This window comes from Psammomys obesus, unplaced genomic scaffold, assembly GCF_907164565.1.
Source record: "Psammomys obesus unplaced genomic scaffold, mPsaObe1.curated_primary_1811, whole genome shotgun sequence".
Classification (NCBI taxonomy): Eukaryota; Metazoa; Chordata; class Mammalia; order Rodentia; family Muridae; genus Psammomys; species Psammomys obesus.
In genome coordinates this window covers 9,377,138-9,402,249 of record NW_026596152.1, presented here as the reverse complement: position 1 = coordinate 9,402,249, position 25,112 = coordinate 9,377,138, and the positions used below count along the sequence as shown (strand labels likewise).

At 46.6% G+C, this 25,112-nt stretch overlaps 1 protein-coding gene across 1 annotated transcript; it reads left to right on the top strand.

Moving 5' to 3' along the window:
* The first annotated feature begins 1,433 nt into the window (after nucleotides 1-1,433).
* Nucleotides 1,434-23,939, top strand: Alkbh5 (alkB homolog 5, RNA demethylase). The gene is made up of 4 exons (XM_055594178.1): nucleotides 1,434-3,339; nucleotides 12,905-12,985; nucleotides 18,597-18,752; nucleotides 19,741-23,939. Exons 1-4 carry the CDS (start codon nucleotides 2,567-2,569, stop codon nucleotides 19,916-19,918), a joined length of 1,188 nt encoding a protein of 395 aa, XP_055450153.1. The 5' UTR covers nucleotides 1,434-2,566; the 3' UTR covers nucleotides 19,919-23,939.
* Nucleotides 23,940-25,112: the final 1,173 nt, after the last annotated feature.

Here is a 25,112-nt window from a genome sequence, read left to right as displayed (position 1 = left end):
CCCAGCAACCACGTGGTGGCTCACAACCATCTGTAATGAGATCTGGAGCCCTCTTCTAGCCTGCAGGCATACATGCAGGCAGAACACTGTATACATAATCAATTTTTTTCAATCTTAAAAAAAAAAATGACAAACCATAATCTAAGGAGAGATGGCTCAGAGGCACTGGCTGCTCTTCCAAAGGTCCCGAGTTCAATTCCCAGCAACCACATGGTGGCTCACAACCATCTATAAAGATATCTGGTGACCTCTTCTGGCCCACATTAGTAGATACAGTCCAAACACTGTATACACAATAAATAAATAAAGTGTGCATCACACCCATGGAAGGGCACATTTTTTTGCATAGGTGAGCAGAGCTGGAGTCCTTAGGGTAGCTGCTAAGTGCTTCTGGGTGTGATGGTAAAGAGCTGCCACCGTGCAGCTCTGAAGGCAGATCAGATGCTTAGAGAACAGGGCTTCTGAAGAGCTTCAGGCCTCCCAGCCAAACTACCTATTGCCCAGGTAAGGGCCCCACCGGGTGTTCACACCATACAGATCAGGCAGGGTTCCACCAAAGTCCAGGTCGGCTGGCCCTGCCCTCTACTCCACCTTCTTACTACCTGCAGCTGCCCTCCCACCCTCACGAGGGTGGCCTGGATCCCTAGTGTCCTGGCTACCCATCCCACAGACTTTGCTAAGTTACCACACAGTCCTCACTTCCCAGCACACTGCTGCCACCCTCGGTTTATAGATTAGAAAACTGAGGTTCGGACCCTGTTGTCAGCAAGCCTTCTGCTGCATCCTCACAACCACCGTTTGAGGTGAGAACCGACTCCTGGTTTTACACACCAGAACCTGGGATGGTTGCAAGACAAGAGGGGACCTGAACAAAAGGCACTGTACATGGACAGCCTTACAGATGACAGAGAGCATGGGCAAAGGCCAGAAGAGACAGGGATGTTTTGACAATCTGATGGAACCAGAGAATGGAAAAGGCACTGGGAAGCAAGCAGGGTGAGGTTTTGTCTTGGGGAGGTCCAAAGCAGATGTCTATTATGGCCACATCTTTGTTCAGACCCTGCCAATGCTTCAGGACTTTTTGTTGCTTGGGTATGTTGTGGCTGTTTCTGAGACAGAAGCTTGCAATGTAGCCTAGGCTGGCCTCCAACTTGTGAGCTATCCTCCAACCTCCGTCTCCAGAACGCCGAGGCTGCGGGCGCACTTCACAGCCCGCGAGCTGTTCAATTTCTTTAACTGTCTGAAGTAAATATTCACTTGGGGCTACTCCGTGGTAAACCTGCGCCCTCGGGACGAGAGAGCCTTTCGGTCGCCCCCGAAACCACAGCGCCCACCCTCAGCCGGGCAGGATCCGCGCGTGCGCGTGCCCGCGGCCGCGCGCACGGTGGGCCGTCCCGGGACGTGACTTGTGGAACGTCCGCTCTAGGAAGCGGTGGCGGCGGGGGGACGGGGTGTGGGGTGCCCCGACTGCGCGCCTCCGGCGTCTGTTGCTGGTCTGGCGTGCTCCACGGTTTGGGTCTGACGCTCTGCAGCCCGCAACCTGAAAACTTTCCGACTGTTTCCGAAGCTCCGCGGGAGTCCCGAGGGCGTCCCTCCGCCGAGAACTCCGTTCAGGCACCTACGTGGCCACCCGTCCACCCTTCAGGGGTCCTCGAGCTTCTGCCCGAAGCTAATTAAGCGATGGACGCAGTAGCCACGGAGACTAGTCGATTGGCAGGCATGGTTTACCAACCGACTCGGGAAACTCCAGTCTGTGTTTGCCCAGCGCGTGGCCGGCAGCCCAATTAAGAAAGTGGAAGCGCCAGAGGGGGCGGTCGCGGGGGCGGGTTGGGTCGAGGTGATTCCCGAGGATTGTGCGCTGGAAGCCGAGGCGCCCGCGGGCGTCCGCACGATGCCGTGACGCGGCGGCGCAGCCCCGCGAGCGCACTCCGGCGGGCGGAGCCCGTCGGGTCCCGGCGGCGGCGTGGCGTGGCGTGGAGGCAAATTGTTGTTTTGAGAGCTGTTCTCTCGAGGCCCGCGGCGGGTGGGGGAGGGGGCGGCGGCCGCCGGGCGGGCCTCGTGTGCGCCTGCGCCGGCCTCTCGGCCGACCGGGCGGCACGCACGCGCATGCTCAGAGGACGTGGAGTCTCGTGGCCCGCGGCGGTGCGCCTGCGCGCCGAGAAGCCCGCTAAGGAGCGGCGCTGTCGGAGGTCGGGCGGGCAGGCGGTGACGTCGTGAGGAGAGCTTTAAAGTGCGGGCCGGGCCGGGCGTCCGAGGGTCCGAGCCAGAGTCGGGTCGAGTCCTCGCCGAAGCCCTCCGCGGCATGAGGCGCTGTCGGCGCCCTTGCTCCTGGGGACGTGGAGAGGGTGGAGGAGGAGGAAGCCCCGCTGTCGCTTGTGCTGCATGACCGGCCGCTGCTGAGGTTCGACCCCTTCCCGGCCCCTCTACGCCCCCCGCCGGTACCTTGACCCACGCATGGGGGCCTGGCCCTGAGGACCCCCCCGCTTCCCTCTCGGGCCCCCGGGCGCGTCCCCCAAGAGCCATGCCGGGCCTCCCCGGAGGACCCTAGAGTTGAGTTGCGGGGGCCATGGCGGCCGCCAGCGGCTACACGGACCTGCGGGAGAAGCTCAAGTCCATGACGTCCCGGGACAACTACAAGGCTGGCAGCCGGGAGGCCGCCGCGGCCGCCGCCGCCGCTGTGGCCGCCGCCGCGGCCGCCGCGGCCGCCGCCGAGCCTTACCCGGTGTCCGGGACCACCAAACGGAAGTACCAGGAGGACTCGGACCCCGAACGCAGCGACTACGAGGAGCAGCAATTGCAGAAGGAGGAGGAGGCGCGCAAGGTGAAGAGCGGCATCCGGCAGATCCGTCTCTTCAGCCAGGATGAGTGCTCCAAGATCGAGGCCCGCATCGACGAGGTGGTGTCCCGCGCCGAGAAGGGCCTGTACAACGAGCACACGGTGGACCGGGCCCCCTTGCGCAACAAGTACTTCTTCGGCGAGGGCTACACGTACGGCGCCCAACTGCAAAAGCGCGGGCCGGGCCAGGAGCGCCTCTACCCGCCGGGCGACGTCGATGAGATCCCGGAATGGGTGCATCAGCTGGTGATCCAGAAGCTGGTGGAGCACCGCGTCATCCCCGAGGGCTTCGTCAACAGCGCAGTCATCAACGACTACCAACCCGGCGGCTGCATCGTATCTCACGTAGACCCCATCCACATCTTCGAGCGCCCGATCGTGTCCGTGTCTTTCTTTAGCGACTCGGCACTTTGCTTCGGCTGCAAGTTCCAGTTCAAGCCCATCCGGGTGTCGGAACCTGTGCTTTCTCTGCCGGTGCGCAGGGGGAGCGTGACTGTGCTCAGGTAACACACCTGGGAGGAGGGACTGGCCCTGCACCCTGCCGCCTAAAACTATACAGCCGGGTCCAGGAAGCAGCCGCTGATGGGAGCCCGTTCTTTTTATGGTTCTGACTCATCTTCTTGCGTGCAGACCATAGGAAGCTTGTGTCTAAAACTCCTAGCGGGATAAGACCAATATGGAATTCTGTACCTGTAGGCAGCTTGGGAGTTGCCATAATAGCTTATCTGAAAATTCATCTAAAAGCATCCTTCTTGAGAGGCTAAGCGTTTTTCTGAAGGCTAGCATAGGAGTTCGAGTTCGCGTTCCATGTATGTGGTGTTTGTCTTGCATTTTGTTTTTTAAAGGGGCGAGTCTCAGGTAGCCCAGGCTAGCCTTCAACTTTCTACATTCTTCTTGAATGTCTGATTCTCCTTCCTCAGCCTCCCAAATTGCTGGGATTACAAATATACACTGGCCGGCTTTTCTGTGGTGCCTAGAGATAGAAGAACTGAAGGCTTCGTGTTTTCCTTGTGGTTTTAAGCAAATCACTTTCGGTTTTGTACTTCATTTCCATATCTTAAAAAGAAAGGAAACCTGTGTTTAACTATCTAAAAGTTTTCTCTGTTCTGTTGTTTGTGGTTTAACGAAGTGTAATGGATTCCTTAACAGAAAATGCAGGCAGAGCCCTTGAGTTTTTTGGTTTGTCTTTTGTTTGTTTTGGGTTTTTTGTTTTTATTTTGTTTTTCATACAGATTTCTCCATTCTCGGGAGGGATGACTTCCTTGGGATTGAACGTTTTAGTGGTTTGGCCAGAAATAAAATGCAGCACGCTCTTAAAATTCTCCCTTAGTTTCAGGCCTCTGTAGGCACTTTGTAGAAATACCATAGCTGTAAGTGGGATCCAGTAAAACAAAATACAGCTGGTCTGTTGACCTGATGTTTGGCCTTGTGATTCGGTGACCACATCTTAGGCTCTTGGCCAGTTGGGGCCCCAAGTCCTGCTAAGAATTAGTTCAGTGCCCTGGCCAGCAAAGTAAATCATCTGCTGGAACATTGCTGGTGTTTAAATGAAATAAAATTTTATTCCGGAGGCTGTCTTCTTTCAGCCCTAAAAAAGATAAAAACTCAGTTAATGTACTTCAGTAATCCTCAAAATAGGGCCCGGACTACAACTGTTTGGAGTGTCTCAGATGTGCAGTGGTGCTTTCAGATGGATGTCTTGACAAAATGTTTTTAAAAGGGACTTCCAACTGGTAGTGCATGCCCATACGCTCAGCACTCAGGCTGAAGCAGAAAGATTGCTGTATGTTTTGACTTTGTCTCAAAAAGATCCACCCACTGTCCCAAAAAGAGCAATCTCCAGGGAGCTTGCTGTGTAAGGAAGATTTTGGGGTCTGCCTTGTTGAATTTTTTTGGTGCTGAAAGGATTTCACATAAAAGCTATTTGGTCATTTAGTGGGATATTTTTCCTCATGGTCGTACACCTTTCAGCTTATCTAGAGGTTTGGTAGTGACTGGCTACTTAATGGGGAAGTCTTAAGGCACTTTAAGACTCCCCCAACAGTCACACTCTTAGATTTAAAAGTGGAACGTTCACATTCTTAATATGCAGGTCTGTTAGTGATTAATGAGATTGCGTCATCAGGAAAATCGTCTTCTCTTGCAGTAGTAAAGTCCTAAAGGTTTCCTAGTCCCTTCTAACCCTTCCTGGATCCAGATTTGGCTCCAGAGTTGGTGTGGGAGGCCCAGCCACATCCTGAAAAGTGCTGCCCCAGGCTTTGAACCCAGCTCTCCCTTGCTTTGGGATTTTATTTACCTACTTGATACAGTCTCACCCTGTAGCCTAGGCTGGCCTCCAGCTCAGCATCATGGGATCTTGTAGGTATGTTCTCAGAGCTGCTTTTCTTAACTGTGTAACAGATGGTCTGTTAAGTGTGATTTGGCGTCTGAGAGCATCACTCCTGAGTCCCTGCTCTGGGTGGGAAAGGTGCTAGGAAATCGGTTGATCTTGAAGCATAGTAGTTCATTCATTCTCGATAGGGGCTTTAGACCAGCGGATCATCAGAATCCAGAGAGCTCATCAAAGAAGCACACTGAAGGGGCAGTACTCACGGTGAGGTGCTGAAAGTTCTTGGGAGGAAGGAAGCTGGACCATAAAGAATGACTGGAAATTAAAGTGGTGGAGTCACACACTAGCAGAGCTACACAGCAGTAGAGCGCAGTCATTGGTAAAGATGATTAATGTGAGGCAGATGGTATTCCCCATCAGGAGACTGTGGTAGAGGTAATCCTGGTAACGATAACGATAGTCTCAACTACTATCAAAAGTCAATTACTGTTGATATCAACTACTGATATTTGGAGTGGCTTGTAAATTTCTTTTCTGTAAAATTCTGAGTGGGCTGTCCTCACAGTGTTAAAAAGAAAAAAAAAATAATAAATTAGGAGCATCCCTGGCCATTATCTACTAGACACTAGTTATACTTTTTATGACAATCGGAGATCTGCTCCAGACAGCTGTCCCAGTAGGTGAGGGTTGCGGGGCAGCTTCGTTCCAAGTGGAGAACTATTGTTCTAGGTTTTGGACACCTGCTAATTTAAATCTTTAATTTGACACCTACTCACTATTACTCTCTGCTTCCTTGGTATGCCGTTAAATGAGCACCTGCCTATTAGTAACACCCCTCATCAAATCCTTCGAGGAAACCTGTAAGAGCTTTGGTTTTTCCTTGTTTCCTAATGGGCTCACTTACCAGAGCTGTGAGTGGTAAAGTTTCAGGTTAGCTAGATGAGAACAGCTGTGTTTTGTAGATGTAGATGGATTCTAGCAATTGCTGTCTGTGTTCAGTTGTTAATGGCAATAGTGTCTCTATTTGACAAAGGCAGCATGGCAAAATTGTTTTACATTTATTAGTGGGCAGCACGTATTTTGATTATTGACAGACATTTGAATCCAGTGTGTAAACTTGTATATTATTAGAGCAAGGCCTCACAGACTATTCTAGAAGTGTTTTACATTCCTTTCCAAACCAACTGGCAGGGTTTGACTGTTGGTAACCTTCCCATTTGGGACCTGGAAGGGGGTCAGTCCCCTTTTTATGCTATTCTCTATTATTTACCTTTTCTTCATGTTAATTCATTCTACGTTATTTGTCCTGGCTCTGCAAAGTGAAAAGGACAGATTAAAGCAGATCTCAGGCTCTGCAGAGTGAAAAGGACAGATTAAAGCAGATCTCAGAGCTGGAGATAGTTCAGGTGGTAAAGTGCTTAGAAACATAAGGACCTAACTTTGATTCCCTAGGAATCTTCCACCACCTCCCCTCCCCCTCCTTTTTTTTTTCTTTAAAGCCAGATGTGATGGCCCATAGTTGTAATCACAGAGCCAAAGAGGTGGAGACAGGACTCACTAGCCACTGACCTCACCTCACCTTAACCAAGGAGAGAATTTTTCTCAAAAAAAAAAAAAAAAAAAAAAAAAAAGCAAAGTGAATAATGCTTTAGGAATGACACCTGAAATTGACCTCTGGCCTCTACATGCATGTTCACTCACACACATGCACAAATCAAAAAGCAATAAACATTCCTTTATGAGATCATTCTTTAAAAACAGACTTCAGTAACATTACTTCATGAAGTAATTCTTAAAATAAGGTTTTGTTTTTTTGTTTTTTTTTTTTTTTAAAAAAACAGACTTAAATTGTTTTAATTAGAATAATCACTTCAAGCTGGCCTTTAGTCCCAGCACTTGGCGGGGCAGAAGCAGGCGGATCTCCATGGGTTTGAGGACAGCCTGGTCTATAGATCTAGTTCGAGGATAGCCAAAGCCACACAGAGAAAGCGTCTCTGGAAAAAAAAAGAGTAGCTGCTTTAAAGCTAACTGCTTAATCACTGCTTTATAGTCATTCCAGAGTCCTGGGTCTTGATCACCAGTCTAGAAATGACTGCTTCATCTAGCCATCCATTGTGCACTGGTGAGCTTAATCTTTGATTCTTCTGGTTAATAGAATTGAAGGACCAGACATCCCTGTCAGTTTGGGGCTAATAACTAACTGATCTGGTTTGGATGATTGAAAGCAAAATTTAGCTTTGTGGTTTAAAATAGTTGGAAAAGTAGGACAGAAAAGTCCTTGGCTGCACCTTTTATTTGGAACTTTTTTTTTTCCCAATTATGAACATTTATTTGTGTGTGTGCATATGTGTTGTGGTTCATCAGAGGACAACTTGTGGGCGTTGGTTTTCTCCATATGGGTCCCTAGTATCAAACTAAGGTAGTCATTCTTGGCAGAAAGAACCGTAATCCTCTGAGCCATCTCACTTGCCTCTTGTTTGAAGTTTTCCGTTTCCATGGGATGCAGTCAGAGCTGTACACCCCGAGGATGGGCTGTTGGTTGATAAAGTTGGCTCCCCTTTGTGTTGCCAGGCAGACAAGGCAGAAAGTAGCAAAGGAGAAGCAGCTGGGACCCATGGTCTTTAGCAAGAAAGCTCAGAGCAAGCAAAGAACAAAACAGGCCATGAAAATCTCAGCGCGGACTGGCTGACCATTTTAGCGTGAGTTATTAGTGTGCAACTCTCCGTATGCTATAACCCTCCCTGTCTCATAGGACTGGTATTTATTCCCATATTCTTTGATGAGGCCAGCAAGGCCCCATGACAAAGTAAACTTTGTTACCAAGAAACACAGATGGGCTTTTCTGCTTTCGCTGTTACTTAACACATTCAGCTACCAAAAATGAAAAGATTATACCAAACTTGGTAGAAGTTTCATTATCACTATTTTAGCTGTTTGAACATAAGCAAATTATTATTTTATTTTTTTTGAGACAGGGTTTCACTATGTAGCCCTGGATAAGCCTAGAATGCAGTATGTATAGAGGGAACTCACAGGTCTTCTTGCCTCTGCCTCCCTAGTGTGAGTGCTGGGAGGCATGTGTACCCTGGCCTTAAACAAAGTGTGGTCCTGTTTTTTTCTTTTACTGAAAAGGAGACCAGTGATGCCTTAGAGTTGTTAGAAAAGATGGAATCTCTGTTACACTGCCGAGTTTTGAAGTTTAGTTAAAGATATCTCAAGAGATGAGCTGCTGTCAGTACTTTGGTATGTACAGAATCGAGATATATCTGTGCTCCAAAGCCCCAAGACTTATTTAAGCCATTTCTGGAGGCTTGAACCCACACTTCTTCTGCATATGTACCAGTGGCTCCTGCCCCACCTTCGGCCCTTAACTTCTTCCCCCTGCAAGCCTGTCAGTGGTAAGGCAGACTCAAGGGGGCTGCCTAGGGAAAAATAGCCCATCAAAGCAAGGCTGGTATTAGGCTATTACCTTGTGTAGTTCATTCCTTTTTTTTTTTTTGGGGGGGGGGGGGGGGTTATGTCCTGGCCTAGGCAGGGCATGGAACAGTTGGGGAATGGTAACCATCTTGAAAATGAGCTTTAGCAACTCCATCTCCAAGACTATCCCTAGAAGAAATGTACATAATCCTGTACATTTTCTTATTAATGGTTTTCCAGACTTACTTAACTTGTGTACAGTCCTCCAAGGAAAGGTTTGTTGCAATCTCTGTTGGTCTTAAAATATAGACTTCAAAATGTTAGATTTTATTTTTTTGGTGTAGAATATTAACATTTAATTTTTATTTACAGTGCAGAGTTGAGTAAGGCCTTTGAAGAGTATAGTCTTACAAGGAAAACACAATTTCCATAGTCCAAATATAGTAAGAGTCATGAGATGGTGTGGTTGGGTAGCATGGAGGAAATCATTTGAGGCAGGAGGCTTAGGGAAATTTACCAGGAGAGGAGATGGGTGTGTCAGCTCCCCCCAAGTTATTCCAACGTATATATTAGTGAGTTACAGAGCAAGGTCCTGTCCCTTGATGGTTACTGCTGGGCATAGGGGCTCAGCCCAGGCAGAGAGCAGGGCAGCTGGATAGCATAAGGTATTTCCTCCTCTGCTTTCCTTGTGAAAGCAGCAGCAGGAAGCCATAGAACTTTCTTTCACATCAAGGGTGGACACTGGACCCACGGTATTACATATCAAACTGGCAGAATGAGATTTTCACTGTCTCATGTAGCAGGTAGGATTCTTAGCAGTCAAAATAAAACAAAACACTCTCGTCTCAGCTGGTCGTTTTCTGCTTAAGTTCAGCCAAGAGAACTTACTAAAACCTTTTGGGTTCCCTCTCCCACCAGGAAGTTCTAGAATATTGGTGTTAATAGCCTTAAACATAAGGTTGGTGTGTCAGGGCCACTTCTGTGGTTGTGTGCAGCGCTCCCTCCATACTAGTGAGCCCTGGGCTTATGGCAGGAGCCTGTGTGGCTTGTTTGTTTTATAGCCCTTTGGAGGATGGGGCAGGGAACATGGAAGCAGTCAAGCTTTGACAAACAGTCTGGATTTGTTCCAGAGCTACATCAAGAGAAGTAGTTTCTTTTTGGAAATGAGAAGTCAGTCAGGGCCCTTGTTCATGCTTCTAATAGCCAAGTCAAACATAATAGTCATTAACAGCAGGAACATTGCGTGTAGCTAGCACTGCAGATTCAGGCCTTTGAGATGTGCTGTTACATTTAGCTCTTTTGGGAGGAATATGGAGGACTGTTTGCGGCCCGGCCTCTGATCACTAATACAAAATAATAATAACATGGCTCACACCTGTAATCCAACATTTAAGAGGCTGAGGCAGGAAGATTGCTATGGGTTTGGTGCCAGTCTAGACTAAATAGTTACAGGCCCACTTGGATCATTGAGGGAGACCTAGAGCTAGCACTAGCCTGGGAGTAGGACCAAGAGATCCCTGCTAGTGTAGAATTCTGTAGGGAATCTGAGGTTGTGTTTCCTTGGCAGGAGCTGAACTCAGACTCTGCCTTTCTAAGTGGTCTGGGCCCCTTAGCAGTACAGGATGCTTAGGATCTTAGGTAGAAGGGTCTGATGTCCTCTGAGTTATCCAGCATCATTCTTAACCCTCAAGTAGGACTCTAACCGCTTTCTTGGCAGAGGTTTGCCATAATTTTTGATTCTGCCTTGAAGGAAAGTGGTGTCTGTATGCATTTTAACATCTTGCATTTTTAATAATGACAAAGAAATGCGTACCAAAATTATAAAGTATAACAAAATGAACACTGGAGAATGCTCTGCTTACAAGCATTGAAGAAAGGAAGGTTTTCTGTTCAACACGTGACTTAACTGCAGTTAGAAAACTTGTAGCTAGATAGAGCATAGTGGTGCACACATTTAATCCCAGGACTTAAGAGGTAGAGGCAGGTGGGTCGCTGAGTTTAAGGACAACTGGTCTACATAGTGAGTTGCATCCAGGACAGCCAAGGCTATGAAAGAAGACCCTGTCTCAGACAGGCCAAAAAGCTTGTAGCTGACAAAGTCCTGAACCCATGTCTGTAACTTCTATGTGGGGTGTCTCGTTGTGGGCTCACAGTTATTAATAGGGGTGAAGAGTGGGTTAAAGTCAATGAGTCTTTTGCTGTAGTAACTTTTAGATCCTTTCACATACCAATACTTTTTGAAACTCTAGTAAGTATTCTCCAACTTGACTTGGCTTATGGATGTTTGTCCATATCTTTTGTGGGGATAATATGCACACACAGACACAAACAAGGGGCTGGAGAGATGGCTCAGAGTTTTTAAGAGCAAGAGCACTCACTTGGCTGTTCCAAAGGTCCTGAGTTCAAATCCCAGCAACCACATGGTGGCTCATAACCTGTAATGAGATATGGTGCCCTCTTCTGGGCATGCAAGCACACATGCAGGCCATATCATAGTAAATAAATAAATCTTAAAAACAACAAAAACACTAAAGAACCCTGACCTAGAAGCAGCTGAAAGTGGGGATAGGAACAGGGAAAGCATTTATAAAGAGGGTCATTTTGTCATCAGCATGGACTCAAACCAGAATTTGGGGAACAGGGAACTCTATGGTACTCCTTGTTGTCCTGGAACTTGCTATGGAGACTAGTCTGGCCTTGAAGTTCCAAAGAGCCATCTGCCTTTGCTTCCCGAGTGCTGGAATTTAAGGCTTACACTATCAAGCCTGGCTTTCAAATCAGTTTTGTTTTTGTTTTTGCAGACTGTTCTCTGTATAATAGTCCTGGACTTGCTGTGTTTACCAGGCCGGCCTCACAGCGATCTGCCTGCCTTCGCCTCCCAAGTGCTAGGATTAAAGGCATGACCACCATGACCAACTGCATTCAGATTTTTAAATCTGACGTGCTTTGTTCTAGGGCGATGTTTCTCAGCTTGTGGGTTGCCGCCCCCTTGGGGTTGGGCAACCCTTTCACAGGGGTCACCTAAAACCACGGGAAAACACAGATATTTCCATTATCAGTAGCAAAATTACAGTTACAAAGTCGCAGCAAAAGTAATGTCATGGTTGGGGTTCACCACAACATGAACTGTATTAAAGGGTCTCAGCACTAGGAAGTGGAGAACCACTGCTCCAGTGGCCGACCCTGAAACAATTTGGCCTTGTACTTCTTATTGCCTTTTGAATCCAGCATTGCTCTTGGTGCAGTCCAGCCCTTAAGGAGTCGTTCCCAGATCGTTTGTGTTTGAGTTAGTGAAGCATGCGTTATCTGTACAGCTGCACTTGAGAAGTAGCTGGTCGGGATTGGGGATTTAGCTCAGTGGTAGAGCACTTGCCTAACACACACAAGGTCCTGGGTTTGGGCCTCAGCTCTGAAAAAAAAAAAAAAGAGAGAGAGAGAGAGATAGCTGATCAGCAGCTATGAGAAAAAGGTGTGTGGTCTAGGGGCAGCCAGGAGTCTTAAATGGGAAAGCTCTTTCACCAGGCCTGGCATCAGGCTGTGTTGATCTCTGCAGCTCAGTAGAGAAGCTTAGAGAATATCTTGGGGTGCTCATTGAGTCATGTGAGGGCCTCAGTGATCAGAACTATTCCCAGAACTTCAAATCAGAAGGATGCCAGGTGAGAGGATAGTTACCTAACCACATTTGTTAACCTTTAAGCAGTTTTAAAATCATGTAACTTTAAGTAGAAATCTCATTATGATGGAAATTTGTAAAATATCTGAAACATACCTGAATTCACAATTTTGAATTTCCCCAGAGGAGGCTTTTGAAAACTTGTTTCCAGGTCTGTGTTGGGAGTTAATGATCCTCGTCCTCCCTTTATTTCTGTGTTGTCCATAACTGCCTCAGCTCCTCTCTAGGCATGGGTCGGGCCAGGCTTCTTCTGTGTTTTCACCAAGGACTCCCACTTTACTCCAGTTGCCTCCAGAATTTGTTTTTATATTTGTTTTCGTGCTGGGAGTTGAACTCAGGGCCTTACACATGCCAGGCAAGTGCTTTACTTCTGAATTATACCCTAGCCTTAAGAGCTGCAAACAAAAGGGATACTAGTCTATACTAGGGGAGTCCTACTTCACTCTGTTAAGTGACCAGTGAATCTTCTGTGCCAAGTTTTTCGGACACTACTTAGGGCTTAAATGTGATGTTTCTCTTCCATGTAAATTCTTGAACTTCTCAAGTAGTAGGCAGAGGGCAACCAGAAGACTTGATCCTGTTTCTGTCCCCAGTGAACTTTGGTTGTCTGTTTATTCTCTTACTGGTGACTTGTTCTCTTTCTTTCTAGTGGGTATGCTGCTGATGAAATCACTCACTGCATACGGCCTCAGGACATAAAGGAACGCAGGGCGGTCATCATTCTCAGGAAGTAAGTACCTTCATGGCTGGCATCCTCTGCTTTACCTATAGGCCTGCCTGGATCATTTTAGAACTTACCTCTGTACTTCTAGCTCGTCAATGTTTTACATCCTTTGACTGTCTAGAGGGGGCAGTATTGAACAAAAGTGCTCCTGATATCTATTGACACTTTTTTTTTTCCTTTTAAGGATTCACTTTATTTATAATTATGTGTGTCTGTGTGTTGGTATGTACACGTGTGTGCAAGTGTCTGTGGAGTCCAGAAGAGGGAGTCAGATCCATTGGAGCTGGAGTTCCAGGTAGTTGTGAGCCACCAGACATAGATGCTAAGAACCAAACTCAAGTCCTCTGCAAGAACAGTGCATTCTTTTAATCTTAAGTTATCTCCAGTTCCTTTGGGCACAGTCTTGAAACAGGATTTGGGGAGTACTTTTCTAAACCAACCTCACCCCCACTCTTCTTTATCCTCTATTCTGACTTGTCACATGCACTTTCAGTAATTATTTTTAGACTGTACCGTAGCAGCCTACTTTAAAAATGCCTAGGCTTTCACTTCTAGAAGGAGCAAGGAATAAGGAGAGGTGACAAGAGTGGGAGGTTAGGATGCAGTATTTAGCTGTCTCATAGCTGTGGCTGTTCCCCCTCTGGTGCGGGCCTTTGGGGACATACTAACATTTATAACCTACCCTATCCTAACTGGGCATGGTGGCTCACTAATACCTGTAATTCATTTGGAATGCTAAGGTGAAAGGATTGAGACTTTGAGTGAGGCCTGTCATAGAGTAAAAAAGAAAAAAAAGGGAGAAAGAAAAGGAAGAAAAAAAAAGAGAAAATTTAGTCAAACATAGTGAGCCATCCCTGAAATGTTAACACCTAGGACAGGAGTTCAAGGCAGCCTGCTACATGAAGCTGTGTACTTGTTTGCTCGTTTGCTGTCTTTGTTTCGTTTAAATCATTCTTACAGTGTTGTCCTGGTGGGCCTCAAATTTACTATGTAAACCAGGCTGGTCTTGAACTCTTAGAAACTCACCAGCCTCTATTTTTGAAGTGCTGGGACTAAAGGTATGTGCCACCATAATAAGAGGCTCTATCTTTTGAAATTAAAAAAAAAAGGTGAGCAAAGCAAGTCCAGTGTACAGGTTCAGACTATGCTTGTTGGGATGTATGACATTTGCCTTTTTTTTTTTTTTTTTTAATTTAAGCAAATTATGCTGGGCACAGTGACTCACATAATCTCAGCATTTGGGAGGCAGAAGCAGGTGGATCTCCATTAGTTCGAGGCCAGCCTAGTATGCACAGTGGGTCCAGGATAGCCAAGACTACACAAAGAAACCCTGTTTCAAAAAACAAACAAACAAAAAAAAGTAAGATCTTGAATACATTTCTAAATTTTGTTACAGAAAATGTTATAGGTTAAGTCAAGTGGAGTAGTGCAGAGGCAGATGGATCTTTGTGAGTTCAAGGCTAGTCTGGTTTATATAGTGAGCTCCAGAACAGCTGGAACGGCAATAGAGTGACCCCGTTTCAAAAAGGCCGGCAAGTTGGCTCATTCGGAGTGCTGGCTACTCTTCCAGACGTTCAGGGTTAGATTGCCAGCATCAGATGGTGGCTCAACCATCTGTAATTCTAGTCCTAGGGGATCCGACACTCTTCTGGCCTTCAACAGACCCAAGACTACACAACTTCTATAGAGTGACATTCAGTGAACTTCTATATAGTTAGAAGAGGTGTTTGGAATAGAGGCTTTGGAGCTTCACATTGGATTTAGACTTTCACTATTGAATTACATCTTTTCGGGTTTTCAAGACAGGGTTTCTCTGTGTATTAAGCCCTGGCTATCCTAGACTCGCTTTGTAGACCAAGCTGGCATTGAACTTACAAAGATCTGCCTGCCTCTGCTTCCCAATGCTGAGTACTGTGATTATTAAAGGTGTGCACCACTGTGCCTGTACCATCCCTCTATAGGCTGTCACAGCTCGTCACATGGCAATTATGAATTCCCAAATTCATATTTAGGGGTAGTTGAGGGTGTGTCTGGAGCCTAGCTTGCCATCCACGCCAAATGAGGCATCAGTTGATTAATGAATAATTTGGGCCGCCAAACAGAAGTTTGAGAATAGCTGTTGGGACTTGTCTTGTGAAAGGATAAACTGAGACAGTTGAAAAGGAACGCATCCTCACTTGGGCACCCAGATACTATTTAGAGATCAGAGGTAGCCTTGCAGTACCTGGGTGATGTGGTGTCTTTTGGTAAGGCCGAGTTCTAGTGAGTACAGTCTGGACATTGAGGCCGCCCTGTTCCTTGTAGTCAGGGTTAGAGTCAGTCTTGCATAAAGTTCAGATAAAGAGAGCATAAACTAAGAAGGAGGACCTGGCAGTTGTAACGCCAGCTCAAATCCGTCTGAGTTGACAAGATCCGGAAGAGAAGTAGGCTTGTCCTCTCTCCTCTCTGGCCCTCTCTGCTTCAGTTTCTTTCCTGGGGACCCCCCACTATTCCCTTCTCTCTTCTACACTCTCCCACTGTCTCTTTCATCTCTGTCTTATTTCTCCTCACTCCCCACTCCCACTCCCACACAGTAAATCTCTTCATATCCAAAAAAAAGGTTCTGAAGTTTCCAGGACCTGGGAGGGAAAGGCAAGCAGATCTGTGAATTCAAGGCCAGCATGGTCTACAGCGTGAGTTCCAAGGTAGCCAAGGCTAAAACAGAAACCCTGTCTAGAAAAACAAAAGAAAAAAAAATGTTCTGAAGCACTAGGGGAGAAATAGCTAGAGATCATTTACCAAAAGTTAGCTAACATCAGTGTGTTCTAGGTTCTGTATAGTCCTAAGAAATTATATTTTGTTTTGTTTTTTGTTTCATGGTGGCGTTTATGAGTCGGCCAGTGCTTTACCACTGAGCTGTACCCAGCCCAAGTGACCTCTTATCTGTGTGTCCTCTGGGGAAATTAGCTACTGAAGTAAGTCAAGAAAGGCTTCTGAGAGACCTGCAGGAAGGGCCTTATCCAGGAACAGAGAACAGAGGGTCTCAGGGTCTGAGGTAGTTTGGCCAACAGGTGCTCTTTGGGCGAGGGATGTAGCTCCATGCTAAAGACTTGCTTAGCTCTTCTGAGGCCCTGGTTCCATTGATGGCACCAGAAAAAGAGAGGGAAGGCAGGCTCTGAGGCATCCACTGTACTGGAACAGACTAGAAATGAGGTAGAAATTGATACAAATCTGGATGGCACTAGGAAGCCACCAAAAGCCGTGGAGTATGGGGTTCACACATGACAGGTTGTAAGAGCCTGAGTTCAGTGGCTTATTTTACCATTGGAGCCATAGGTCTACAGAGGACCCCACCCTCGTTAGTGTCTGGGTGAACGGAGGAGGGTTGTGGTGAGTGCACTTTGCTCTGTCCTCAGGAAAGTCTGAATGGCTAGATCTTGGTTTCCCCGGCTGTAACCATGCCTAAGTTGTTGCCCCATGGACACACTTGCCACCTCTGGAGCATAGTGAATGTGGGCTGGTTCCCCATCTCCCAGAATTGCGGTGCTGCCTTCAGGCAGCTCTGCCCCACCACAGTGAGCACCTCTGTTAGAGACCTTGATAGGGTAGTAGCTGTGTGACTGAAGCCAGGGGTCTGACTTCTTAGTTTAGTATTGTTACCTACCTTCAGCAGCTTCTCTGGGTGTTAAATGATGAGTGGGAAAGGAGCATAGGAGGGGTTCCTGAGACAAAAGTCTATCCCTTCCTGACCCATAGTCTACATGTGGATGTATTGGAGGCTATTGTTGTCCTTTTGTTTTCTTGTGTGTGGTATATGTGTATGCATGTACGTGTACACATTGGAGACCCAGAGTTGGTGTTGGGACTCTTCCATCATCTCTACTCATTTTTTAATTTGTTTTGTTTATTTTTACACATGGATATTTTGCCTGTCCTCTTGCTTGCCTGTCAAGCATTTTAAATGTTGGAGCCAACTCCCCAGTCCATGTTGACTTGTTGTAGCCTTGGCCATCGTTTCTTGGTTCCAGTCTCATCTGTACCTTGGCCTGATTCGTTTTATCCTGATGACAGATTGCAACTCTGGGAGTGGCAGTCTTCAGGCCAGCCCTTCCTTTCCTTTGAGAAGTACTCAAATTTGCTTACCTTTTTTTTTCTTCCTCTTGTGTTGGTTATTAAACCCAGGAGTTTTCATGTGTTTGATAAGTACTTTACATAACTATAGTCTGGGCCCCAGCTCAGACCTGTTAGGCAGATCTTCACTTCTCTTCCACCTTAAGCCTCATTTATATTTTTCCTTCCTTTCCTATCCTTGCCTATCCTTGCCTTGCCTTGCCTTCCTTCCTTCCTTCCTTCCTTCCTTCCTTCCTTCCTTCCTTCCTTCCTTCCTTCCTTCCTTTCTCTCTCTCTCTCTCTCTCTCTCTCTCTCTCTTCCTTTCTTTCTTGCTTACTTTCTTGATTCCCCCCCCCCCCCAAAATCTCATCATGTAGCCCTGGCTGGCCTCCAGCTCAGAGATCTGCTTGCCTCTGCTTCTGCCTCCTGGGTGCTGAATTAAAGGCACGCACTACAACACGCATACCTCAAACTTTCAAAAGCCCTTGGGTAGGGAGAGCTAGAGAGGTGCTCAGTGGTTCAGACATGCTTTGCTCTTCCAGACAACCTGAATTCAGTTCCTGGCACCCATATCTGGTGGCTCACAACCACCTGTAGCTCCAACTCCAAGGAATCCAACTTCTCTGGCCTCCATGGACATACATATTCTCCACAATAGACGGACATATACATATTTTTAAATTTTTAATAATATAAAATTTTATTAAATAAAAAGAATCTCCTTTGAGCCAGGCATGGTGGCACATACCTTTACTCCCAGCACTCAAGGAGGCAGAGGCAGGCGGGTTGCTGTGAGTTTGAGGCCAGTCTATTCTACAAAGTGAGTTTAGGACAGCCAAGGCTACACAGAGAAACTCTGTCTTGAAAAACCAAAAAAAAAAAAAAAAAAAAAAAAAAAATGAAGAAGAAAAAAAAAGTCCTTTTGGTCTCTGTTTGTTTAGCATTCCCCAAAGGACTACTGCTAGATTGATGTGGCAGGGGTGTGGAGTAGGCTAGGCTTCTCTTCATTCCCGAGCTCTGTCACTTGGCTTTCCTGACCCTATGTCTATGAGAGAGTAAGGTGGTTCTGCTTTCCTTCATCTCTCCTATCTTCCTGGGCAAACCCTTCCCTGTGCTGGCAGGGATGAGATCATCTATTGGAGTGTGCCCACAGTTCATTGGCAGGTTGGATAGATAGATATTCATAGAGAAACTGCAAGTTTCTGGAGTAATTTCTCAAGTAACTGGGTTGAGAAATTCTGCGTTGTGTGGCTGGGAGTACCCAGGGGTCTGTCTGCATGCACAGCAAATTGCAGTCATTGAGGCGTCCAAACAGAAGTTATTTCCAATCTCCACTTCTGGGCCTGAAAGTAAGAAAGACATGCTCTGAAGTGACTAGGCTGATCTCTAGTTGAACCCATGAAGAGACCAGTACAGAGCTGCTGGCCTGCAGGTCAAGCCGGTCTTCACTAGAGAGAGGTCTGTTCTGATGGGGTTTATGCCTTTACCAGAGGCCCTTTTGAGACACCGTATGTGTTTCCTTTGCAGGACAAGATTAGATGCACCGCGATTGGAGACAAAATCCCTGAGTAGCTCCACATTGCCACCCAGCTATGCTTCAGATCGCCTGTCAGGAAACAACAGAGACCCTGCGCTGAAACCCAAAAGGTCCCACCGAAAGGCGGACCCTGATGCTGCCCACAGGTACTTAGAACCCTCAGCAGAGGCCAACAAAGCAGCTGATGCTCTGCCTGAAGGCTGGCAGGAGCATGGGTTGTCTTTACTTCAAAACCTTGTCTTTCTTTTGGCAAAGTGGCATTGGTGGAACACACACACAACAGACAAAACACCTGGCCAGTGCATATTGCCCCTTGGAGGAAGGGGTTCAACAGAAAGTCTGAGAAATGGAAATTCATGGCCCTCCCATGACTTGTCTTGTTCGGTGTCATCTGGACACACTTGTAGGTTAATACTTAGGTGTTAAGAGAGCATCTTGGAGCTGGGTGGTGGTGGCACAACGCCTTTAATCCCAGCAGACAAAGGCATGCAGATCTCTGAGTTCAAAGCCAACATTCTCTACGAAGTGGGTTCCAGGATAGCTAGAGCTACACAGAGAAACTCTGCCTTGGGGGGGAGGGCAGGAAGAGAGGAAAGAGAATTCACAAGCATACATGCTTGCTTCTTGGAACTTAGAAGTGAACCAAAGATCTCTAGAGAAGGTTTCTGGAAGGGTAACATTTAAAATGACACCAGAAAGACAAGAAATCTGTGTGGAAGGGCATTCTAGGAAAGAAGGTAGTTAAGAGCTAGAACTCTGAGGCAGAAAAGAGCATAGTGGTTTTAGAGACTAAAGGAGTTTGCAAGGTTTGAAGGGGTGATATGAGTAGCAGAGGAGGAAAGTAGAGGTGTACAGGAGGTCCATGCAGGGATTTGAAGCTGAGATAAGGACCGCCTAGCACCTGAAGAAGTACTAGGGACCAAGTCAGAATTAAGCAGATTCAACAAGGTGTTAAGAGACATCCCCAAGACAAGGACTGGCCGTTGCCACTTCGTGGCGCTGCTGTCAGTGTGTCTTGATTGAGACCTGCTGAGCAAAGCCGCCCAGTTCAAGGGTAGAGTCCCGTTCAGCGATGGCAAGACTAGATCCTTCTCTCTGGCTTCTCAAGTAACAACCTGACCCCACTGTTTGCAGGCCCCGGATCCTGGAGATGGACAAAGAAGAAAACCGGCGCTCTGTGCTTCTGCCCACACACCGGCGGAGGGGAAGCTTTAGTTCTGAGAACTATTGGCGCAAGTCCTATGAGTCCTCGGAAGATTGCCCAGAAGCAGCCGGCAGCCCCACCCGCAAGGTGAAGATGCGGAGACACTGAGGCTGTGTGCCCTCCTGGGACTCTGGCTAATCCTGATGTAGCTGCCCCATCTTCTGTTTCATTTGAGTGTTTTTCTTTGTTTGTTTGTTATTTTGGTCCTATATACGTTTTCCTTGCTTTGTTGCCCATTAAGGCTAAAGAACAGAATTGGCAAAAGACCTGGGTTCTTAGGTTTTTGGCTTTCCTCCTTGATGAAAAAGGCTGTTAGCTTCTGTAGGGGAACACTCTTACCAGAGTAGCCAGTAGAGACAGTGGGAACAACTGTCTTCAAGTGGAACTCTGTCAGGCTAAGGTTATTTAAACACACAAAATGTTTGGTTAAGGAATTCTTGTTTGGGCTTTAAATGTAAATCTTTGCAGTGTTTTAAACAAAGTCTATTCTTTTGCCGGCCCTTTTTCCATTTATGCTCATGCTTGGATGAGGTCCCTTGGAGCCATACAGGCCCTGCATTGGGCCTGCTGCACCTACATCTCACCTGCTGTCCAGGCTCTGGAAGCTCATGCAAATACCCCATTTCCCACTATTCAGGTTGGCTGGGTGTGGGTCTTAAACAGTGCCAGCCCCTGCCGACCCGTATCAAGAGTCCCCAGGCTTAGTGCATGCCTTCTGGCTTGCTCTGCCCACCAATCCTGGGTGGTCAAGGGACTTAGCACAGTGGTCCTGACCTCTTTTGCCAAGAGCATGCCTGTTTGCTGGGTTGCTCCTTTTAGGCATATGTGTGTGATTGTATGGAACAGTTAGACTTGCTGCCGTGGGTCATTTGTAGGAATTGTTTCTAGCTAGAGGAACTGATTTGCTTCCAGTCTTGCATTTGGGTTATGGGAACTTGGGGTGTGTGGTAGGGCTTTGTGGGGTTTTTTGTTTTGTTTTTGTTTGTTTTGTTTTGTTCTGAGGTGTTTCCCTCCCTTTAGTCTCCTTTTCCTTTCTCCTCAGTTGGCCATCTTGGACCTCTTTTCCCATATCATCTCTATATGTAGGTCCATCAATAGCATACATCCAAGGCTAGAAGTCAGACCTGCATGTTGGGTTGGTACTTTCTGTGCCTCAGGGGTCTGGGTGCTGGGGAAGGAACTTCTAAAAATAATAGAAAAAAACAGAACGGTGAAGTCTGCCTGCTTCAATCCTGGAAGGCTGTTAGGCTTTGCTGACCAGGTTCATTAGGAATGACTTTGGCAGCCAGGCCCGCACCAGGCCTGCCCGAAACAGAGGCCTTCTGAGGAGCCATGCCTCCACCACTCCAGAGGTGCACAGAGGCCTGCCCTTCGGGTCTTGGCGGCTACAAAGATGTGGGAGCAGCCAACCATCAGGAAGTCCCTCTTTGGGGTCAGAAATCCTCTACCAGTGTAGATCCCTCAAGCTGAGACTGCATAACTAAAGCAGTTGCAGGTCTTCTGTCGTTTTGGGGTTTTTGTTTTGTTTTTTTCTTTTACTTTTTTTTATGCTCTTTTTCCAAAAATGATTTGTAGTTGTGTGTGCAGCACTTTGCTCTAATTTGTGTGTGCTCTACAATAAAAACCAAATCTAATATATTTTGAAACAGTTGTCTGATGTGGTAAGAGAAAGCCTGACCTTGTTTGTCCCTTCATCTATTTTCTTAACCTTCCAACTGGATTTGGAGAAATCAGATTTATCCAGTGCTCTGAAGATAATAGTCACTACACCTCTTGATTGATGGCTAAAGGTGGACTTGCCCTTGGCCCACTGCCCTCTCCCTTTCAAGGAGGATGGCCTTCAATAAACTATAGTGACCCTGGACACACCTTGTTGAACCCTAGAAGCTACATCCTCTTCCTGGCCTGGTAGAAAGGCAGCAGGCCAGTGCAAATGCCACAAATGGAGCTGGGCAAGGACAAGGAACTCTGGTAGAGGACGGCCATTCTTCACTCCATAGCCAGGTTCTTGAGCTACTGCTCCTGCCACCCTCTGGATAGAACATTGACAGAGCAGATAGGATAGGGTGAAGCTGGGACTCAGTGGGCTTCAGTTCATTGGGGTCCCTAATGTGGATCCTAGAGTGTTGCCAGTTGTTTCTATCTCCCCAGCTCTGCTTCATGATCTGAACCAGTTTGGTCAAATTGCCACTGTGGAATTTGGTCCAGCTATTTCATTATCCATGGACTGACTGGCCAGTACAGTTTGAAAAGCAGTGCTAGGACAGAAAGGACCAGGGCCTCTGTATCATATGTGCAGTGGACTGGAGTGACACTGGAACTGAGAGAAAAGTACCAAATGTCATCCCAACGATGATGTTGGAGAAGTGGTGATTCCACTCCATGCTTGCATGCCTTGCCCTAGGGACAAGGGATGATTCAGACTTGACCCCTGTGATCTACCTGGATAGTGTCCCCATCCGTATGAAGTAATAGCCTTAGTTTCTTACACCTGACTCCCTGACTCTTTCCTGTTCCAGCCATGGCACTGGGCCAAAAGCTTTGTTCCATCAGCCCCTGACTTGCTCCAACAGTAATTGGTGTCAGCCCCACCCACCTTCAGGAGCTCATCCCATTCCTCTAACCCTGTTGTGTGGAGGAAGAAACAGGTCTACAGAGTTCAGAAAAATAAGAGTATCCTATAGGCCAGGCCCAGGATGGGAGAGAGATCTGTATATGACATGCTTAGGTGCACATAAGGTATTTTATGATGTATAGATAGAAAGCAGTAGAGCCCATTAACTATAAGTGTAAATGACATGTACAGTGTGCTTGTAAGTCTCTATAGCTAGTTGTTGCCCACAAAACACAGATTGGCTTTTTGTTGAAATACGGGATTCATCATCTATCTGTGGTTGTAGTTCAAACACCATGTGAGAGAGATGCTTGTTGTCCATGTGTCTTAGCTTTTTCTAAGGCTGCCAAAACATTGCCACAAACTTGAGAGCTTAAAAAGATCTTGTCTCAAAAGGCAAAGCAGCCAGACATGGTGCTTGTCTATAATCCTAACAGAAGCCATAGGAGGAGTGTTGCATGTAAGGCCAGCCTGGTCTACATAAGGGAGCTTGAGGGCAATGAGAACCTGTCTCAAAACAGATACGTAAACTATTTTATGCTCCTGCCGAGGCTCTGGTGGGAGGCCCAGCCTCACCTCTTGTAAGCTTGGTATGGCTCTAACCACTCTAGTTGCAAGTACGATAGATTCTTAGTTACATGGCCTCTTTTGTATACTACATTTTTCTCAGTGCCTCTCTGCCCTCTCCACCGTGTGTGTGTGTGTGTGTGTGTGTGTGTGTGTGTGTGTGTGTGTGTTTGTGTGTGTATAGAAAGGGTCTCACTCTTACCAAGGCTAGCCTTGAACTGGCAATTTTGCCACTGCATCCAACCTTTTCTGTCCCTGTCTTAACTGGGCATTTGTAATTGGATATAGGAACACCCACGTAATTCACAGCGTCATAGCCCCCACTTCCTTTTTTGGTAGTGCCAGGGATGGAACCCAGTGCCTCTCCAGTGTTAGGCGAAGACTACCACTGATCCACATCCTAACCTCCACTCCTTGCAAAAGTAAAGTGTATGCCTTTCAGAAGCTAGAACCTGAGAGCCTTGGGGGCCGCTGTGCAGCTTACCACGCTGCTCTTTTCTTCAAAAATTATTACTAAATCTGTGACCTTTTGATTCCTCTAAGAAATTGTATCAATTGGATTGAAATTTCTCAGCACTATTTTATAATTTAATCTGGATGATAATATTTACTTCATTGCTTGCATTTTTTTTTTTTTTCTTTAGTGCTGGGGATCAGATCCAGGGCCTTGTGCATTCTAGGCCTTGCAAATGTTAGCTTTGCCCCCAGCAGCTCATTGCTTTCTGTAAGTTTAAACTTAACGCTGTCCAACCTGGAACCACTGGACTCTGGCTTTTGAGCACTTGAAATGTGGCTAGTTTCTATTGAGATATGCTTTATACACACCAGAATTTGAAGTTAGTATGAAAAAAAGAATGTAAAATAAATAATTGATAACTTTATATTGATTACATGTTGAAATACTATTTTGGACATACTGAGTTAAATAAAATACATTATTTAAATTAATTTCACCTGTTTGACTCTTGTTTTGAAGTTGTGTTAAGTTGTATGTGTCTGATGTGGACATAGGCACACGAGTGTAGGTGCCTAAGGAGGTTAGAACTAGCAGTGAGCCGTGGTTAAGAAACCTGTGAGCTTGTCCCGGGTGGGCGCTGGGGACTCTACAGACTCTGTTTCTGTGTTGAATCTGGCTGTTGAGTTATTGTTTGCTGGATATCACATAGAATTGGATAGATTGTTAACCTAACGTGTTCAGTCCCCAGCACCAAACACAGACGAAACAAATAGATCCTAAATAGACTAAATGCAGCTAGCGTACACCTGTATGATCCTAGCACTCAGGAAACTGAAGGGATCATACAGTAAACAGAAAGTTCTTACTTTTTAATATTAGTATCTTGGTCTTTAATATAATTTCAATTTTATGTAAATATTTTCTTCCTCCGGTGCTGGGGACCAAACTCAGAACAGGGAACATGCTAGGAAAACACAATAAAACTGAGTCCCATTCTCAATCCCTAATTTTCTTTTGACATTGTTCACTGGCACAGGAACTTTGTGGAAATGGGTCTGATTTTTTGTTTGTTTGTTGTTTTTTGACACAGGTTTGCTCTGTGTGGCATTGGCTATCCTGGACTTATTTTGTAGACCAGGCTGGCCTCCCAAGTGCTGGGATTAAAGGCTTATGCCACCACCGCCTGGCTGGGAATGGGTCTGATTTACACACAAACACACATTATTTATATGTGTATGTATATATGTATTTATTTATTTTGGTGCTAGGAACTAAACCAAGGCCTTGATGGTTGGACAAGTACTCTACCACTGAGCTATATTCTCTAAAACATGATCTGCCAGTTGAGTTTGGCAACTAGCACCACATACTACTGGGTTCCCATTTGGGGGCTTTTGACAGAAGGAACCATCTGGCTGGCTGCTGTGAAGACGACTGAGCAGAAAAGTCAGCTGAGCTGCCAAGCAACTAGGAAGTGTCAAGTAGAGGATCCCAGATACACAGGTAGGTCTGGAGCCCTAGGATCCATCACCAGCTCAGTACCAGACATTCCTTGCTGCAATTCTCCCAGTGCCCTCAGGGTGGCAGCAGAGCCCCTGTGATGGTGTTTCTTGGCCTGAGGAACAGCAGTTCTGGGTTTGGGTGAGGGACTGAGTACCCAGAGG

Excerpts from the sequence above, each read along its gene's own strand:
- Alkbh5 (XM_055594178.1), top strand. The coding sequence starts at position 2,567 with ATGGCGGCCGCCAGCGGCTACACGGACCTGCGGGAGAAGCTCAAGTCC. Across the intron at positions 3,340-12,904 it reads GGGAGCGTGACTGTGCTCAG|TGGGTATGCTGCTGATGAAA; the intron begins GTAACACACCTG and ends CTTTCTTTCTAG. Across the intron at positions 18,753-19,740 it reads GACCCTGATGCTGCCCACAG|GCCCCGGATCCTGGAGATGG; the intron begins GTACTTAGAACC and ends CACTGTTTGCAG.